We start from the raw sequence: 20640 nt of genomic DNA on the forward strand, positions 1-20640 counted from the left end.
ATGAAACTTTAGATTAATATTGTCATCTGAAAGAGTCAATCATCCAAGTTAATAAATTCTACAGGAAACTGACTGTTTTCAAAAGCTTCAAGTGAACAGCTTCAAAACTTTATAAAACCACCCAAATATCCTAAAAATACTTAAGGTACTAATTACCAAGGAGAACTAAATGAAACAAACATGGAGTTTCTAGGCTATGATGTTTTTCCAAGTGGGGGATGGATCCTCAGCTGGTGTAAATCGGTATAGCTATATCAACTGCAATGGAGATGTGCAGATTTACAACCAGATCAGAATCTGATGCATTATTTTTAAAGATTTTCAAAAAAGTTAGAGATTTCAGATAAAAGCATCTATTTTGAGAAAGTACTTGTGTACATGTCAAATTGGCGTTTGTGATTAAAAGCCAATTATAACTAACTTTGGAGTCACTAATGATGTCACTATCATGGCTCCTAAATATTTTTTTATACTGGTAGAATTAGTTTCCTGTATAATTTTATCATTTTTCGTTTTGTTATTTCTAAAAAGAACAGCCAAAAATACTTTGTCAAACACAAAAAGGGGAAAACATATCAGAAAAACTTTTCAAAGTATTATTTTATAGGTGAACTGATTATTTTTATGATTACACAAAATCATCTGAATCCAGAATATCTATTCAGAAAGTTTGTGCATGTTTTAGCACTTTAGAAAAAAATATGGTATTTATGTGCAAAATATATATAAAACACTTTAGAAATAAAAAAACATGTACAGACAGACAGACTCTGAATTTATAATAATCTCCTAATGCTCTGAAGGAAATTTCTTCTTCCACAAATTTCAATTTATAGTTAAGGCTACATTTTAGTCACGGGTATATTAAGTAAAAGTCATGGACAGGTCACAGGCAGTAAACAAAAGTTCACGGCCAGTGACCTGTCAATGACTTGTACTATGTACCCCTAACTAAAATTTCGATGCTGTGCGGGGGAGCCACGCATGCTCTGGGAGGCGGCGGCCCAGGGGTGCTGCTGCTGCTGGGGGGAGGGCGGTGGCCCATGGCCCCTGCTGGTGCTGGGGGGGGCATGGTCAAGGGGGCTCTGCGTGCCTCCCCCAACTCCAAGTCACTGCTCCGCAGCTCCCATTGGCTGGGAACAGCAGCCAACGGGAGCTGGGGGGTGGCACCTTTGGGCAGAAGCAGTGCATGGAGCCACCCGGCCACACCTCCGCCTGGGAGCCGGACAGCCCCCGGCCCTCCGAGATAAGCACCGCCCAGAGCCCTCTCCCTCTCCCAAACCTCAACCCCCTGCCTCTGCCCTGAGCCCCCTCCCAAACCCAAACTCCTGCTGCTGCTGGGGGGGAGGGGTACAGTGGCTTGAGACTGCCCCAGCAGTGGCTGGGCCGCCCGAGGTGGTCACATGGCCCCTGGGCCAGCCGCTGCAGAAGTCCTGGAAAGTCATGGAATCCGTGACCTCCATGACAAACTCGCAGCCTTATTTATAGTTTGCTTCAATTGCTCTGTACTGTCACTTTTAAATACTGGTAAAATGATTACATACTGAATTAGAAATTCCATGTACAATACCTTGTAGCCCATTAAGGATAGAAGCAATTTCTATGGATTTAATTGGAGCTTGTTCAGAGTTTTTGGCTTCAGTGCTGTCAAATTTGGATCCAGTCTCTGGTGACGTGCTCGTGTGAAAGGGTGGTTTTGACAAGCGTCGCAATTTAAAATTTTTAGGAGAATACTTCTCATCCTTCTCTTTGTCAGTTTTATTCTAGGTTAAGGAAAAAAATTTTTTTAAAAACTCTTCTAATGCTAACATATAATTTAAGGTGAATTACAATTAGCAATGAAGACAGTGATTTTGAACACAAAACATAAGAATAAAAGTTTTTTCTTTGTTCCTTTACAAGGATATGCAAGTACTGTATTTTGTCTTATGCACAAGTATGAACACCAAAAATGTGAATTACCTTAACACTTATATCTGATGAGGAATATTCTCAGCATTTAAGGGCTAAACTCTTCTTCCACTATGCTAGATACCGCAGTAAGGGATATTGCAGAGAGAAGGCATGACTGTTGTGACAGCCTGGATTGAATGGCACACCCTTGTGCTGTGCTAATGAGGAAGGAGGAGAGGCTATAGGCAAGTCTGGCTCTATCAAAGGCACTGGATTCTAGTATTCCTTGTGTTCAGAGTGCAAGGATGGCCATGGAGCTTGTTGGTGAGGGGCGGAAAGGTTGTTCACACTCTTCTGCCCTGCACAAGGAACTGATCAGGATCTGTCCAAAATATCTGTGGGGTTTTTTTAAATCTACCACAGTTGGCAAGAAGCTAAAAGTAAGATACAAGCCACATTTATATAGGTTCGACACAGGTTTGTGCTTCAAAGCCCGCATGGTAGCTAGCAAATTTTATTTCCCAGAGCTGTGCTGCCATCGCTGATGAGGGAATGGCTCTGTTTCCTGTTGGTGCACCAGACGTATTGGGGATGTGGAGGAAAGAGGAGGAGGAAAAAGCTATTTTTCAAAAGGGAAGGACAAAAATCATTCTTAAAAAAGTGTATGCTTCTAAGAGGCTAACAGAAACTAATTTTAAATTTATCATGCATTTCCAAGTCCATTTAAAGGCTATAATTATAAAATCAGTCTACATGAAAGTAAATTAAGCAGCAAAAAGATCTACCTTTATTTTCTTCCGATGCTTTATTTTTGGCACATTTTTATCTGCTGGTCTCACTATCTTGTCTGCTTTTATCCATTCATCATATCTAAATGTGAAAGCAAGCATTTAAAATATATATCTATAAACAGAATTTTAAGCAAATTTTCATAAGACATTCTACAGGGGAAAGAAAAAGTAGTAAAACATGTAACGGAAACCATATGCAGATAGACTCTGTACGTAAGGGTGAAAACTAATGAATATATTTCTACTATATCTTCTAGTTCAAAAAAGAACTAGATAAGTTCATGGAGGATAGGTCCATCAATGGCTGTTAGCCAGGATGGGCAGAGATGGTATCCCTAGCCTCTGTTTGCCAGAAACTGTGAATGGGTTACAGGGAATGGATCACTTGATGATTACCTGTTCTGTTCACTCCCTCTGGGGCTTCTGGCAGTGGCCACTGTCAGAAGACAGGACACTGGGCTAGATGGCCCTTTGTTCTGACCCAGTATGGCTGTTCTTACATGCTTATGTACTGTAAAATATTGCAAAATCTCAAATCTTTACTTTCTTAGCATATAGGGCATACTGGGATGGTAGTATTCAAAGTTAATATTCTGCTCTCCTTTTGTGCATAGAATTTATATCAAATAATAATGGGATATCCATGCCCATAGGGAAAGCAGAATACTTGAGTCATATACTGCTGTACAGATATGTAAGGTAAATGTTGCCAATATAGTATATCATCTTACTAATTAAAAACAAATTCTTATAATAATATAATATCTCACTGCTTGGTAAAAAAAAGAAAAACTCCTTGTAGCTGAATCTGTGAAGGGAACAGTATCCTCTATAACAGTGGTTCTCAAACTGGGGCCGCCACTTGCTCAGGGTAAGCCCCCAGAGGGCCGGGCCGGTTTATTTACCTGCCGCATCAGCCAGTTTGACTGATTGAGGCTCCCACTGGCCATGGTTCGCTGCTCTACGCCAATGGGGGCTGCAGGAAGGGCGGCCAGCACATCCCTCGGCCCACGCCGCTTCCCGCAACCCCATTGGCCTGGAACGGCAAACCGTGGCCAGTGGGAGCCGCGATTGGCTGAACCTGCTGATGTGGCAGGTAAACAAACCGGCCCTGCCCACCAGAGGACTTCCCTGAACAAGCGGAGGCCCTAGTTTGAGAACCACTTCTCTATAAAAGCTCCCCTTGAGATCTAAAAGGATTTTTGCAATAGGAACTTTTTATTTGATATCAGAAGGTACTAGCAGTTAGATGCTCTATAAATAGAACTAATATATGTACATCAACTGCCTCATGTGTCCCACCTCCTGAAACTGTACATGTGAAGTACAATCCAAGACTGCTGAACAAATATATTCTCATTAAGAATATTCATGATAGAAATGTGCTCAGACTAGAAAACTAACAATTAAAAAAAAACACTAAGTAAAGTTTATAATAAACTCATTTTTTTATTCTTAACACAATACCTTGGTCTGCCTACACTGTGAATTCAAAAAGTGTCTGAATAAGAAATTTGTTAATTAAAAACAAATAAGTGTGTGTGTGTATAAAGGGAGTTCATTTGGTAGTCATGAAAATGTGCATGCAGTATCATGAAAATACAGTATGCAACTAGCACAACAGTGCAGAGCTGGATCTCATAGTAGGCTTTCTCACACAGATCTGACATTACAACTCTATTTTGACCTGTAGTGACTCTGCTATTACAGTCACAGGCCTCTTCTTAGCAACCACTGACAAATGTGCCTAACTCTAGTAACTGTTGTGATACTGACCAATGTAGAGACTGAAGAGGTCACCAAACTCATTTTCATTTATGACCTAAATCAAGATTTGAACACAGGAGTCCAGAGATAAATTTAGTGCTTTACCCATTCACATCCCCCACACTCAGAAAACAAAGAATGACATTCAGAAACATAATAATGATATGAAAGGAGAGAGGTAAGGTGTGCTTTCATACTGGAACACAAATATGTTCAATATTGTTTTTCTACAGAGTAACATATGGACCTTTCTCTTTATTAAATGCTCACAAATTTTCAGTCTTCTTCCCTAGAAAATCTTAATGTACTGAGAGCGACCACACTATCAGGGACATGGTTTTGATTAAATTAATTTTAATGACCAGGTTAGACACAGGTAGAGAGATCCAGATTTCTTTCTCTCTCTAGATCCTTAGGCGATATGAATTTGCTATTGGCAGGTTTACCTAACTGTTGTGGTTTAAAGTAAGGTTTCTTTAGATCAAGCTCATGTTAACATGATGGAATCAAACCAAACAGAATTCTGAATGGACCTTGCACTCCAAAGCTAAGGCTTTTTTTAGATCTAAATTTATGAAAGAAAGCAGCACTAGGATTGAACATGTTCACAGAGAAAATTGAGTACTCTACAAATTTAATTTCAATTTTGATAATATCACTATACCATTTGCAGCCTTATTCACCGATTCTACATGTCTCCCCCAACAAAAATAATCTTCCACATAAAGACACTAACTTTAAACACTGCATGTGTCTCCAGTGACTTAAAACACTCACTGTTAGGTTAGACAAAGATCGATATTCAAAGATTAGTATGTCATCACTGGCAGATGAATGACACTGGAATGCCCATACCAGTTTATGTCATTTAAATTCAATATTCTGGTAGGAAATACCTACATTAGACTGAGATGTTCAAAAAGTCTCCTAGAGGATTTGGTCATATAGTTCTCAATTTTAAATGGGAACTGGGTGTCCAAATCCCCAAAGTGGCTTTTCAGTGGAAAATGCTATTGTGTGCATTATCTATACCAACACACACATTTCAAATTTGAGAATCATAAACCTTTAAAGCACTTAGAGATTATGGTCTTTAGGGACAAGTACAAAAGGACATTCAGGAATTTATAGATTTTGCAGGGTCTTATATTTTGCCCTATAGAGTTGCAACATTTTTAAAGTCACACAACTGAACCATCTCTACTTCATAAATGGGGCTTCAAATGATTTGCTCACTCAAGAAAAGAAGAACAAGAGTTGAGAATGTGAAAAGAAGCCCTTCAGTTCTAGGTTAAAAGAAACATGCACTTTTAATAAGAGAAAAACCTGGGTTATTATGCTGCGAGTGAAATTCTCCAAGTGGACCATCATCTTCAGTGTTCCATGATATTTCAAGATTTATATGTACAGCACATAATTCCCCACAGACACTGGCATTAGAAAATATTCAAGTTATTAACATGAACTGTTGCCTATTGACAGGCTCTGTTCACATGTCTGTATAATGTAGCCCCTCCCCTCACTTGTCGTGTGATCAGAGAATAGCAGGCATTTGAAAATAGATAGATGCATCCAAAGGCGAATACCAGTTATTGGTAAATAAAACCTACTTATTCCAGTTTGGGATTCTAGCCACAAAATTCACTCTTTGGAGAACTGTGAAGTAGTGACTTCTCAGGGATGGATGGAGATGGTGAGGAGTGGAGAAAGGTCAGTGTTAGACTTGCAGTTCTACAAAATCTAACAACTTCATATACAGAGAGTTAGAAAAAAAAATACCTCAGAAGCCACCAGGGCTCTGATTGAATTAATGGATCCTAAATACCTACCAGAATGGGCAACTGACTGTATATGGTACAAGTATTTGTATGAGTATGAAAGAATAGCACAAGCATGTAGGAACCAAGTTAGAAAGGCTAAGGCACAAAATGAGTTACAGCCAACAAAGGACATAAAAGGCAGTAAGAAGAGGTACTATAAATACATTAGGAGCAAGAGAAAGACCAGAAGGGAAGGACCAGTATGTCCCTCGGCCTGCGCCACTTCCCGCAGCCCCCACTGGCCGGGCACAGTGAACCGCAGCCAGTGGGAGCCGCGATCGGCCGAACCTGCAGACGTGGCAGGTAAACAAACTGGCCCGGCCCACCAGGGGCATTCCCTGAACAAGCAGCATCCCAAGTTTGGGAAACACTGACCTAAAGGAAAAGAGGGTGGTCAGTATAGCCAATATGGATTTGTCAAGAACAAATCATGTCAAACCAAACTAACTTCCATCTTTGACAGGGTTACTGGCCTAGTGGACATAATAGATCTTGATATTCTATGATAAATATTCTTAGTCCTGACTCAGTGCAGGGGGCTGGACTTGACCTCTTGAGGTCCCTTCCAGCCCTACATTTCTATGATTCTCTTTGGAAAGTTTACTATCTGAAATCATATTGCTTGGAGACAGGTTCTCTTTTGGTTCTATGCCCAAAATGAAGGAAAGATATCTTTATGAAATGACTCATTAAAAACAGAATGGTATAAGGGTAAAAAAGGTAAAATTCATGTGAAATACTTTAGGGAGAAATCTATTGCAAGGAAGAAGAGTCCATTCATTTTTATCAAAATTAAGACTGGAGGATTAAACCACGACGGATTGAAGCTCCTTTATCTTTCTGGTTAAAATGATTGCCTTCAGAAAGCTTGTTTTGAATGAAAAGAAGGAAAGAAAAATGAACACTCACTCATAGAAAACGATGAAGAATTCATATCCCTCTAGGGGGATCCTTGCTGGTCCTGTGGTATTCATCCACACTGAGTATGCCATTAAGATGGACCACAGGATACAAGACCAAATCCTCAGCTGAATAAAATAAATTCTCTTCAGGAACATAGCAATAGCCATACCAAATCAGAGCAGTAGTCTATTTAGTCCAGGATGCTGTCTCCAATAACAGCTAGTACCATGTGCTTTAGAAAAAACTCTGTAGTAGGCAGATATGATGTAAGCTGGTCACCAAGAAAGCGCCCTCTTAATTCCTGAGAGCAAGAGGGTTGCTTATGCCCTGAAGTTTGAGGGTTTATATCCCTTTCAAAGCTTTTTAAAAAAATATTTACTATTACAACACAGAGTATGCTATTCATATAGAAGTCTAATCCTTTTTAAAATCGTGCTAAACTCTTGGCCTCAATGACATATTGTGGCAATGAGTTCCACAACCTATCTGTAAAAATATTTCTTTTTGTTAAGAAGATAAGGGAGCTGAAAATTTTTGTATATCTCTTGAATGATTTAATAAGTAACTATTAGGTGAACTTCTGAATTTTGTCCTTTGAGATGGCTCTCTCTGCTTGCACGGCTCTCAAGAGATAGGCTAGGGTCTGACAAGGCAGCATCAGTGGAAGATATTTTCTCTTCACCTTCTTAATAAAAGCCCTGAAAGCACGGACAAAACTAACCCCCTGACCATCATCAATACATAGTCGAGAACTGAAAGGACAGATGCTGCAGCCTATACCATCGTAGAGACAACCGCACACAGCTTTCTGCCAAAAAGGAACAAAACTTCTGCTATCCTAATAGAGAAAAGAACAAATTCAATTTTCATATTTCCTCTTTTTACTTCTTCAAAACGCATAGAAAAAAATTAAGTAGTTTTGCACATTTAGCAACCCTTTTTCCATTTAAGATTTTTCTCTTTACTCTTGAATTCTGCACACTATCAAACAACCAGCTACATTTTGAGAAGAATGTATTTATTGACAAAGTGTGCCAACATCCAGTGCACTTATGTGCCCAAGTCATGAAAACATACCCAACACTGGCTATTAGTTGTTATTATTAATAATAATTATTAGTATTACCATAATGCTAGCCAGTAGCACTACACCTATATGCCAAGCTGAAATACATGGTACCCCTACTTACAGCCCTTCTTGAACCATACGCCCCTCCTGCCAGTCAGTCACATGTACATAGGACTTCTCTTTGCATCCCAGGAAAGGGCTCTGTGTACGAGTGCTGGCCTTCTGCTGTGGTGATGGGGAAACGAAATGTCAGTGAGACCCCCATGCAAACACAGAGCTCTCTGCTGCGATGGCGTGCCCCTTCCACAGTGCTCCATGGTGCAAAGGGTTGGGAAGGTGGCACTTCTAGGGCACCCTACTCCTAAAAGGAGTGATTATCCTGTGAGACTGCCATAGCAGCAAGAGCAGCAGCTGGGCTCCCCTTCCACCCTAGCAGCAACGGTGGCAGTACTGGAGCAGTTTCTGCACACTTAGGAAGACATAACTGCATTGGTTTACACTCAGTTTGTGTTTGGAAGATTATCTTCACAACCATAAGGATTAGATTTTTTTTTTTAAACGAAAGCTAAAATTCTGCAGAAGCTAATGGCATTCACCCAACAGAGTCCTACTCCAGATGGGGAAGTGGACTTTTCAAGCCCTGGATGAGTCCATATAAAATGAATAAAATTAACACTCCTCAGTATCAGTTTAGTTAATGCCAATGACTGCTAGGCAGGAGTTTTACTTAGAGAGCAACCCTCATATTGAGGGTGCTTTAAAGCTGGTTTCCAAATAGCCTGGAGCATTAACTAAAGCCTCCTATATTACTTAACCAGCGTCTGATGGTCTCAAGTGATGCCCTTAGGCAGGCTTCACTCTGAATATTCATAACTTTTCTCAGTTACATACACTATTCAGGGGCTCCTCAAACCTGGAGTACCTCAAGCCTCTTTTGCTTCAACATCTAACTGTGAAGCACAAAAAACTTAAAACAGTCAATTAAGTCAGTAACTAAATATTTTCCCCAACCAAATTTCCAAAAGAAAAAGGGATAAGGTATAATTTCAGAATAGCTGTAACGTCCAAGAATGATGCATTTTGGGGTGTCAGAGCATCTGGCAGCCAGCCCGTAAGAGTTTAAATGACCTACAAGGATTGTTAATTTAGAATTTGTGCTGAATATGCCCCTCTGCACCATGCTATTTGGGGCATTCTGCACATATTGCAGGGTTAATTCATATTTAAAAACCCTCTGTAATTCACCGTTCAATGTATTTTATTTTATCTGCATAGTGCTGTCAGCTGAAAACTGCAAACACCACAATTGGAGGGACTTGCACTGCAAGTTCCAAGGACGTTTTAGATCCATAGAAATTGTGCTAAATTCAGCAAGTGACCCTTCAAACCACAAAGGGGATCCCCGACACCTCTAAGCATCTCACTATAGTAACTTTATAAAACTATATATCAGCAATTCCGGAATGCAAAAATCTTATGAGAAATGTCTTTTCCAACTGAGAATTTTTCACTTTTTCTCAGACCAACATGGTAGCAGGTTTGCAATTTTATGATTGAGAACATCTCATTCTCATTATTCCACTAGGTTAGTTCCATCTCCCCTTTCAATTTTCAAACTGAATACAGAGTAATCTTCTTCCCTAGGACTGTTACTTCCCAAAAGACACATTCCCCCATGTTTCAGGAGAATGGTTAAACATACTAGTCCCCACCTCAGATAGATGTCATCAGAATCTAGTTCTAATCATTAAAAACTAGTAAGGTTTTGAGTCTTTTGGGATTAGCTTTAGCTACCTGGTCTAACACCAGCGTCATCACTAGTGTAAAGTAAATCAAAGTTTCCTATTCGGGGCAAAAAGGATATTAAGATTGCTCTCTATCTTGAGCTTTCTGGTTAATATTAGAAAATATGGGGTATGTAAACAATTTTCTTTCAAATAAAAGAGAACATGCACCTACTACTAGTATCATTACCTCTTTCTTCCACTAAAGACAGTCTGATTCCTGTTCTAAGAGACCCAACTTAGATTCCCTGATCTGCAGTACCCACGTCCTTCATCCATACAAATAGTAATGGTGATCTCCTCCCTCACAAGAAAAAGTGCAGTTAGGAAATTACTCAGTTTCAAGGCTTCCCTAATTAATACAAGAAAGTTGACAATGTCCTACTATACTTAAAAAGAAAAGGAGTTCTTGTGGCACCTTAGAGACTAACAAATTTATTTGAGCATAAGCTTTCGTGAACTACAGCTCACTTAATCGGATGCATTCAGTGGAAAATACAGTGGGGAGATTTATATACATAGAGAACATGAAACAATGGGTGTTACCATATACACTGTAACGAGAGTCATCACTTAAGGTGAGCTATTACCAGCAGGAAAGCGGGGGTGGGGGGGAACCTTTTGTAGTGATAATCAAGGTGGGCCATTTCCAGCAGTTGACAAGAATGTCTGAGGAACAGTGGGGGTGGGGGGGAATCATTACACGAAGTAAAACTATTTCCTCTTGTTTATTCCCACCCCCACCTCCCACTGTTCCTCATACGTTCTTGTCAACTGCTGGAAATGGCCCACCTTGATTATCACTACAAAAGGTTCCTCCCCCACCCCCACCCCGGTAATAGCTCACCTTAAGTGATCACTCTCATTACAGTGTGTATGGTAACACCCATTGTTTCATGTTCTCTATGTATATAAATCTCCCCACTGTATTTTCCACTGAATGCATCCAATGAAGTGAGCTGTAGCTCACGAAAGCTTATGCTCAAATACATTTGTTAGTCTCTAAGGTGCCACAAGTACTCCTTTTCTTTTTGCGAATACAGACTAACACGGCTGCTACTCTGAAACCTACTATACTTAGTATCGCTAAATGGTTCTTCAAAGAAGTGTAGTGAAGCATAAATATTCTGAATATCTGAACAGTTAATATTACTTTCATCCCCGATACACTGATACAAGGCATGGACTGAAGAAGAGATAATATCTTCTTGAAATGAGAACTTCTAAGTAAATGCCATAAGTGTTGAAGTATTCTTGATTAGACTGTTTTTGGTTTGAGGAATACATAGTACATGATATAGTGTTTAGAATAGAGGAAAAAAATTTTAAACTTAAAGAAAAAAGAACAGAGATAAGACGACCATGGATTCTAAACCAGCTGAGACAATTATTACGCGAACTAAGGTTTTTAAATCACTTGTTCTACTTAAAAATTGAGTAAAAACCAAGACTTAACTGAAAAAGAATATGCACACGTGCACACACACATGTAGCTAAGATGAATCTTCCTGGAACAATGGAATACCAAAAAACACCAAGGAAAAACAACTATTTTTCAAGTCTGGAATTGACTCAAAGACAGTTGTCAAGCTGAATATGGGACAGACTACATATCTTGACACCACAAAAATTCCAATATGTTACCTTAAGTGGAAGCATGTCACAGTTGTGATAAATGCTGTTTGTAGACATGGAGTGCAGTAGACTCATCTGCACTGATAGCAATTGATTGTCTAATCCAACATTTCCCGCTATCTCATTTGAATTAAACTAGCCTGTGTGATAGTCTTTATAAATTCCAATAGCTAAATAGCAATTGTTTGGGTTATGAAAATTTCTGAAGGCCCCAAATGATTGAACACTTTTTAGTAAAATATATTATCTCTCAACCCTCCAAAAAGACTGTCCCCGATCAGCCACATTTTAGGAAGGAACATATATGCAGTTCAGCTGGCAGAAAAGATCAAACAGCAGCAAGTGAAGACTTCAAAACGCCGAAAATTATCATTGACCCCTGCCACCTCCACCAAGGTACAACAGTTAACTGAAGGAGCTCTTAATATCTAATACATCCTAGCTATAAGAAGGATCCCTTTGATATCAATCTATGCATTTGTTTAAAATTCGGAATTCATAGTGCACAAACACACAATCTTGACTTCTCCTTTAATAATGAAGCTGCTGAGCTCTGCAAGAGGAAGGCTGGATTTCAACTTCTGATTTTTTTCCAGATTTAAGAAGTAGTGCTGCTTGAGAAAACCCCTCCGACTCTTTCACCTGGTAGCACATTTGATAACATTTACTTTGAAGAGGCAGAGAATTTATTCGTAAAGCTCTTCCTAAGATTCTCCTTTGAATTAAAAAACAATGAAGACATCTCAAAAGGACTTTTAAAATGCAAATCCCTCTTGATGTATATACAGCAACTGTCAAAAGCCCAGGTTGCAAATTTCATCAGTCTGGCTTCCTAAGGCAAGTCCTTTGTGGCAATGACTGAAATACTAGTAATGTTCCAGTTCTTATCTAAACCCCAAACTGTTTCCCCCAGTATATTGGCATTTAAGGAATGGATCCTATAGCCTTATTCCTCTGAAATGCCTACTTGATGTTTCCTGAAGACTCTTTTTTATGTACAAGAAAATGAGGCCATTCCAGTATGGCGTACAAGCTACAAATACTGCAAGAGACTGAAGTCAGAGGCCTCAATAATGAACGGTAATTCCCCAGATCAGTAGTGGCTTCGGTGATGCATTCAGTGAAATCAGATCCAAACTGGTGAAAACAACGGAAGGAGAAAAGTGGCCTGCTTTTACAATTGTGACCCTTGCCAGCTGATCCGGCCAGCACTGTATAAGGTCCAAAGAAACCTGTGTTCTGTCCTCTTGGCCAGAAGTACTAAAGTAATGCAAGTCCAGATGATAGGTGAAGATGATAAGAGGTTCTTAAGGGTTTTCATGAAGAAAATTAGATTTGCCTCAAACCTCTTGCTTCTAAAGCCCTGCTAATCTCATACTAAGTAAAACAAAGTTTAAAAAGACAGCAGCCTGAGAACAGTTATCAGAAAAGGATAGGTTGAAATGGCAAAAAAGCAGAAGACTTGATAATTGACTTAAAAGACTTCAAGAAGCTTTAAGGTTTTTTGCCTTTTTCAAAGTATCTTGTATCTTATTCTACTCCAGTTTTTAAAGTTTCTACTCCAGGATTTACTTCAAAAATATGTTAAGCCTTAATAGTTTTTCAATAATACTATATTAAGAACAAACTCCAAGTATGGTACAAATAAAATAAGAATGGCATAACAAGCCACCAGGCTAAGAAGAATCTTGCTGTTCATAAGATTGCGGCAATTGGAAAAAACAGGTCTGAACAAGTGAAGTGTAATTATTTACTGCCATTTACTGATATGAAATTAAGAATCCTGGGTGCACAGAGTGATTGATATGTCTAATAAAGCTGAAAGTGAAATATAGTTTCTCAAGTATGGATGTCCAGCAAAAAATACATCTTTTCTCTAAATGAAAACTGGCCTCCTATCTCTTTTTACTGGTAAATGCCACCAAACTGCTTTTGTACTCTGTGCTGCACTTTGAGAAGTGCATATACAGATTTAGTCAAGTGTATGATTACTCAAATATGGTATCCAGTAAAACTGGTTGAACAGAGCCACAGAAGAAATTTATCAAAGAACTATGCTAACTGCCATTTCCTTTGTTGTTTGGTGGTGTTTAAAAGAAAACTGAGACAGGACTGAGGTTTTCCTTGGACAAGTAACCTTAAGAAGATTTTTCCTAAGCTGCAAGTCACGAAGTACTGCATTTATATATGTTAAAAATAGAAATAATTTCATACAGTACCCTGACCTTCAAAGAATACCAGTACTGAAAGTTAAGAGTACGGAATTCAATATTCAGTTAGTTTTTAAAATACACAAGTGTATTTTAGAAGTATTTTACGGAAGTAATCACTAGCTAAAACTTAAGTTACCTCACATTCCATCCACAGTAGTGCACCAAGTAAAGGACTTCTCCACCTTCGACATCAGAATCTTTAATACTAGCTTCATACATTTTTTGATTTTTCCCTCGTCCATACCGCACTTGGACTTTCATGCCTGGTGGATAGCATTCAAACTCTTCTTCCTCATTGTTGTCATTGTTGTCTTCCTCCTCCTCCTCCTCCTCCTCCTCTTCCTCCTCCTCTGCTTCTTCTTCATCTTCATCTTCCTCCTTATTCGTGTCATCTCTTGAAAGGTTTAAAAAATTGTAGAGTTAATAAAAGATACTTCATAAGCTTTTCAGTTCCAAACCACATATACTGATAAATATTGCGGATGCATTAGAGGCTGGAAACAGCAGGCTCCATATATGTGAAATTGCCTCAGTGTTATATTAGTATTATCAACTAAAAAGAATAGAGCAAAGCACACATAGAATATAATGACACTAAGATGCTTTTACAGCAATGGAAGATTAAAAAACGACGGTTTAGAGAAAAAAATCCATCAACATCTGAGAAGTGAAGTTGTACTGTATGGTACAGAAACTGTTTAATGTTCTTAGCTTTTATTATTCAATTCTCAACTCCTTCATGTCGTTCCCTAGCTAAAATACGTATGTTTCCACCTCAAACCCATTCTTCTCAATATAGAGAAAACATTCCTAAGTTTCATTTTTCAAGATACAAGTTTTACAAGTGGTAACTTTCTAACACTGGCTACCATATAAAGATCTGTGCTCTGTTACATCCATTGCCTCACAATGGCCATGTATATGGGTCAATTCTATTTTGAAAGGATTGCCATTAAAGCAGGTTTTGTGCAACAAATCCTAAATATGAGGGTTTAAAAAAATATCCAATTTATGACCTTGTTATTCTTTGCTAAAGGTTTACAAAAATAAAATAGCCAAGCTACACACACACACACACACACAGACACGCTGAGACCCAAAAATTTCACATGAAGTCTCTATAATTTCAGGTGTGACTTTAGAAACATAGAGCCAAATTTTCAGAGGTACTGAGCACAGATAAATCCTGATGATTTCAATCAGTGACAACTACAGGGGTGTTCAGCACCTCTGAAAATCTAGGGCTAAGTTTCTAGAGATGGGGGCTCAAAACTATAGAGGCTATTTTTGAAATTTTGGGCCTTAACCTCTAAACATTCTCTAAGGCACATTCTTACTGGATTTTGGGACTGTCCTTATTCCTCCATATACAACCTATAATAGATCCATGCCACCCATGGGGTTCTTAAAAATCATAGGTTCCTAATCAGTTAAAACCTGAAAACCGTAACAAATATTCTCGCACATTTTAAAAACTGTATATAAAGAGATACAGCTATCAGCCTTTGAGTCAACTTCTGTTTTTAATATACAGTACACATAAGAAAGTCTACATCAATATTGATATCAGTCTATTTTTCCGTATGACTGTATAGGCAAAAATATTCATTTAACACAGCCATCTTCTCTCTTGAAAGGAATCAAACAACATTTTACTGTTTTCTACCAAAGGCATTTGGCCGATATCAAATCACAATTCTTTAATTAGCTGCCATGTGATTTCCAAATAGTGGGCCAAATTCATCCCTAGCACAACTGCACTGATTTCAATGGACTTGTACCAGGAATAGATATGGCCCACTGCATGCATACATGCATATGCCATAAGAAAAAAATTAAAACTCCCGGAGTGTTGATGTAATATGTTATCAGTTAACCCAAAATAGAATCTATTACATTCAATACACACCAAGGATAGAGAGGACTCTCTAAACAGACACTTCCATCCTTAAAAGTCTACAGAGTTTTGTATTAATGAACATCACATTAATTATACAACATACTTCAAATGGTCTATTTTGCTAATGTAATTAAAACCACCGAAGTTATTAAACTGAAATATAAATAAACAGCTACTTTACAACTCTTTTCCTCTCCAATCTCTCCCATATAGTCAAATACTTGACCCAAAAATTAACAGGAAAACTCCTACTAAATTCACTGAGACCAGGATTTGGCCCATAGGCTGGAGAATTCCTTGACAATCATGACCTAGACCTGTCTGGTATTTAGCTTTCAATAAAGTGCTCTCAAAGTGCTCCAGCGCTCCTGTAATTTACAAATCCTAGCAAACTGCAGCTCATGATTACAGTAATTTTAAGGACTTAAGAAAAAAAAGTTATGGAAACAAAAGTATCAGACAGGGGTTGAGGATGGAGCCAAGCTGCTGCAGAAGCAAGACATGCCTGAGAGTTTTCAGTGCCATGGAGATTTTCTGGCAATTTTAATGAAATAAACCTTATTGGAGAGAAATTTTTCAAAACCTGATGGCAGAATCCTTAATGATTTCTGAAAGAGGAAAATCATGCCTGAAAAGGAGAAACAAGGACTCTTCCAAAGTTTGTCCAATTACGGTGAAGCCGACTGTGAAGCAACCCACAGGCCTGGACTAGTTTGGAGTCTCCTCTTATCACCCACCAGATATGGTGGCTTTCTTGGTGCATCAATGGATTTCATGAGAAAAAAGACTCTACAACAGTCTACCAGGACTTCTCTGGAGGGGATACTGAAACCCTCATTGTAAAGCTGAGCAACTTGGATGGTCAAGTAGGTAAGGTGGAGAGCGGACTGTAACAGGTAGAGGGAAATGCCAGGAAGCATAAGGAAATATCATCAGAGATGGTTGCAGTTAAGAGTGCAGTGAGAAGTGGCCTGGTTAGATCGCAGGTTGGAGAATCTAGAAAACCAAACAAAAGCCAAGAATATTTGTATTTTGGGAATAACAGAACTGCCAGATTATATCCCTGAATGAACTCTGTGAAAGGAAAAGCATGTTCCAGAAGTTGAAAGGAAAGAGTGGAATCTGTTTTATGAAGACCATAAACTCCTGTTTCAAGATCTCAAACCCAGCCATGAAGATGAAGAGAAAGGAACTGAATGCTGTGAAGCTGAAGTTCTTAAAGAAAACTGTGGCCATGGTAGTCCAGTGAGCATTGTAGAAATCTCATTTGGCTATCTATGCGTGCATGTGAATGTCAGATTTCTTGCATTGCTGTTCATCCAAATTCTAATAAAAATGGAAACAAACAAGACTATTGGCAGCAATCACAATCTTAAAAATAAAAACAAAAACAAACCAACCAATAATTATGACAAAGCTGCAGCAATATGAAAGCCCCCTCCTTTGCACAGCAGGAGAGATGCATTTATGTTGAAAAGGCAGATAATGGAGCACCACCATAAATGGAGCATTACCATAATTGTGTTCCAACAATCCAAACAATACCAAGGAGCTGGTGAGAAGGACTGGTCTGCAAACAGGTCACTTATTTACATTACAGCAACCAGCTAAAGAAACCCCCAGAGTGGAAGCTTCAGCCCTTGCTTAGAAGCAGAAAATCAAAGGCAGGAGGGAACATTTATAATTCTAAAATATCTGGTAATAATAAAGCAAATATTTTAAAATATGTGTAAATACACACACACACACATACATGAATATCACAAAACTCAAACAATACAGTGAGGGAACTTAAAACATTTTAAATATTTGAAAACTATTTAAAATTATAGGTACCATAATTTACTCTAGAGTAGCATTTCTCAGTAAATACAGAGGCACATAGGCCAAATACAAACATATCCACTGTGCGGGTATATTAACAAATAAATATGAATGCATGAAATAGTATGTATTATGTACTGTTATGTAGCAAAGTGCTATACTCTGTAATCTTTAGGGTCATTGTGTCTGACAGGAAGACTGTTACCAGTCCTTATTGTAAAAGTTCTTCCGAGCATCTTTAGCCAATAAAACTTCATTTGATTAGAATTGTTGCACAACCCCAGGATGGGGTCTAAACCAAACCTCATCATACGTACAGTACCAACCACATGGCAGCATATATAAATAATAATAATAATAATAAACAAATGTAAAACTAATGTAACTAAGCGTTAAGTTAATATAGGGATCTGTAGATTTCTGGGGTGCTGAATCTTCTCTCAACTTTTTTATCCTTGCTTGGTCAAAATCAGAATGGCCCTTCTGAAGTGGGAAATATTTTCATTATTTGAACAAATTATCTGGCTTGAAAGGATTGGCTTTTTAGTTAAGACTCTGAACTAAGACTCAAGGAGATCTGGGTTCAATTCCCAGCTCTGCAAAAGATTCCCTGTGTGACACTGGGCAAGACATTTAATCTTTTCTGTACCTTAGTTCCTACAGTTAAATGAAGATAAGAACACTTCCTATCTCTCAAGTCTGTTTAGAGTACTAACTCTTTGAGGCATGGATTGTCTGTAACAGATTTAAAAGTAGCTATACTTGAACAAAAAAACTTCAGAAACAGACTTCAAAGAGAAACTGCAGAACTCAAAATTCATTTTCAAATTTAACACCATTAATTTGGGCTTGAATAGGAACTGGGAGTGGCTGGCTCATTACAAAAGCAGCTTTGCCTCTCCTGGAATTGACACCTCCTCATCAATTATTGGGAGCGGACTACATCCACCCTGATTGAATTGGCCCTGTCAACACTGGTTCTCCACTTGTGAGGTAACTCCCTTTTCTTCATGTGTCATTATATAATGCCTGCAACTGTAATTTTCAATCCACGCATCTGAAGAAGTGGTTTTTTACCCACAAAAGCTTATGCCCAAATAAATCTGTTAGTCTTTAAGGTGCCACCAGACTCCTTGTTATTTTTGTGGATACAGACTAACATGGCTACCCCCGATACTTGTCTCTTATGGGTTTATATACAGTGCCTACCATAAAGGCTCTTTATAATCTTGGTTGAGGCCTCTAGCTGTTACTATAAAAATAAAACATCTGCGAAAAAGGTCTTTGGGGTCTCCAACTGTAATTCTATAAATATGATGACGCATCAGGGGACTGGATATTAGGTATACTTGAGATAGGCTGTCTAAATATAAATGCTGAACTGTCGACTTATTACTACTCCACATAATTTTAGTTTGCTGTTTTTAGATCTTAATATTTAAATTTTTGTCTCTCAGCTTGCTCAATTTCATACAAATGCTTTGCTACGGAATATAGCTTTTGGGCCTTTATTTTGTTTGACCCAGGAAAACTACATGGATTACCTACACATTAATATAGCGTCCTTTATGTGGGACTCAAATGGAATCATGTTTACTTGTAGGTTTAATTACAGGAGTAATAATATGGAAAGATTGTCACGTGATTAAAAGGTACGAAAATGAAAATATCAAAACAAGGGAGGAAGAAGCAGTGTCCTATATCATCTTTGGGGGCTATCTTGCCCCACAAATTGGGGCAAAAGCACCACGAACCATTGAGTACTGAAGATCATCCTTCTCAAATACTCCATAGAGTTTCTTTCTTTCCTCCACATCAGACCCCTTCCTTCTGGGACATCTCCATGGGACCCTTCCCATCAATGCACTCTCCAACAAAATACAGATGCTCTTCTTGCAAAGGGCACCATATAGCATGTGGCATCTCCCTGCATGGGGAGAGGTTTCTACTCCCTGTACTTCCTCATCCCAAAGAAGGTCTGCCCCATTATTGACCTTTGGCTATTAAACACCTTTATCAGAAAATCCAAATTCCACATGGTGACTACGGCGTCTATTATCCCATTCTTCCCCTACGGGGTTTGGTTCACGGCTCTCGACATGAAGGATGCCTACTTCCATATTGACATTCACCTGGTCCACCAGAAGTTTCTCTGCATTGGGATGGGACACCACCACTACCAATTCTGAGTCGTCCCTTTCTGCATAGTGATGGCTCTGCAGGTTTTCAGTAAGGTCTTCGTTGTCATGGTAGCACAAATGTGCCGCCTCAGCTACTTGGTGTACTCAGACCTGGACGACTGACTCCTTGTTGCGCTATCCCAACAAGAACTCATCTCCACCATTCTCATCCCTCATCCTCCTGAACTCTAGAGGTACCTGCATCAATGAGAAGTTGGTGCTCGTACCTACACGGATGATTAACTTTTTGGGGCGTTGTTCAACTCCATTGTGGCATGGGCCTGCCTTCCAGTGTATCACTTTGGAATGCTGATGGCCATAATTGCAGACCTATGCCACAACCCACGTACCACGGTCCACGCTCTCTCCCTCCTTGGATATATGGCAGCCTGTACCTCCATGACCCTGCTGCATGTCTACACATGTGGTGCCTCCAACTGTGGCTCCTCTCCATCCTCAGAACCCATATGGACCATTTGGAGGCCAGAGTTGTCCCCCAGATGATTCTTGCCTCCCTGACCTGATGGATCGACCCTGCCAAGATCATGGTTATTAGCCCCTTCACCGTCCCAACCCACAGGCCACCATCACAACAGGAGAGCCCACCTACACCATCACACAGCTGAGGGTGTCTGGCTGCCATAAGAGGCCAGAATGCATATAAATGTGCTAGAACTGAGGGCAGTCCATCTTGCATTCCAGGCGTTTTTTCCTTTCATTTGGTCCCACCATGTTCAACTACTCTCCAGTGTTTTAGTGGTGGTATACATCAATAAGCAGGGCAGTGCCAGTTCTCCCTCCCTCTGTTCCGAGCCCATCCACCTTTGGAAATGGTGCATCAAACACCATGTGTAGAGCCCT

At 39.2% G+C, this 20640-nt stretch overlaps 1 protein-coding gene across 4 annotated transcripts in view; it reads right to left on the minus strand.

Annotated features, from left to right (window-relative positions):
* ARID4B (AT-rich interaction domain 4B) overlaps positions 1 to 20640 on the minus strand; it is a 147570-nt gene that overhangs the window by 18641 nt on the left and 108289 nt on the right. For 2 of the 4 annotated variants that reach the window (XM_038397653.2, XM_043511396.1), the window contains exons 17-19: positions 14012 to 14269; positions 2679 to 2763; positions 1571 to 1763 (exon numbers count right to left, since the gene is read on the minus strand). In XM_038397653.2, coding sequence (XP_038253581.1) covers positions 1571 to 1763; positions 2679 to 2763; positions 14012 to 14269 — 536 coding nt within the window. The remainder of the gene's footprint in view (positions 1 to 1570; positions 1764 to 2678; positions 2764 to 14011; positions 14270 to 20640) is intronic. The other 2 variants (XM_038397655.1, XM_043511397.1) reach the window with 1 other exon arrangement.

Source organism: Dermochelys coriacea, chromosome 3 (genome assembly GCF_009764565.3).
Source record: "Dermochelys coriacea isolate rDerCor1 chromosome 3, rDerCor1.pri.v4, whole genome shotgun sequence".
NCBI lineage: Eukaryota > Metazoa > Chordata > Testudines > Dermochelyidae > Dermochelys > Dermochelys coriacea.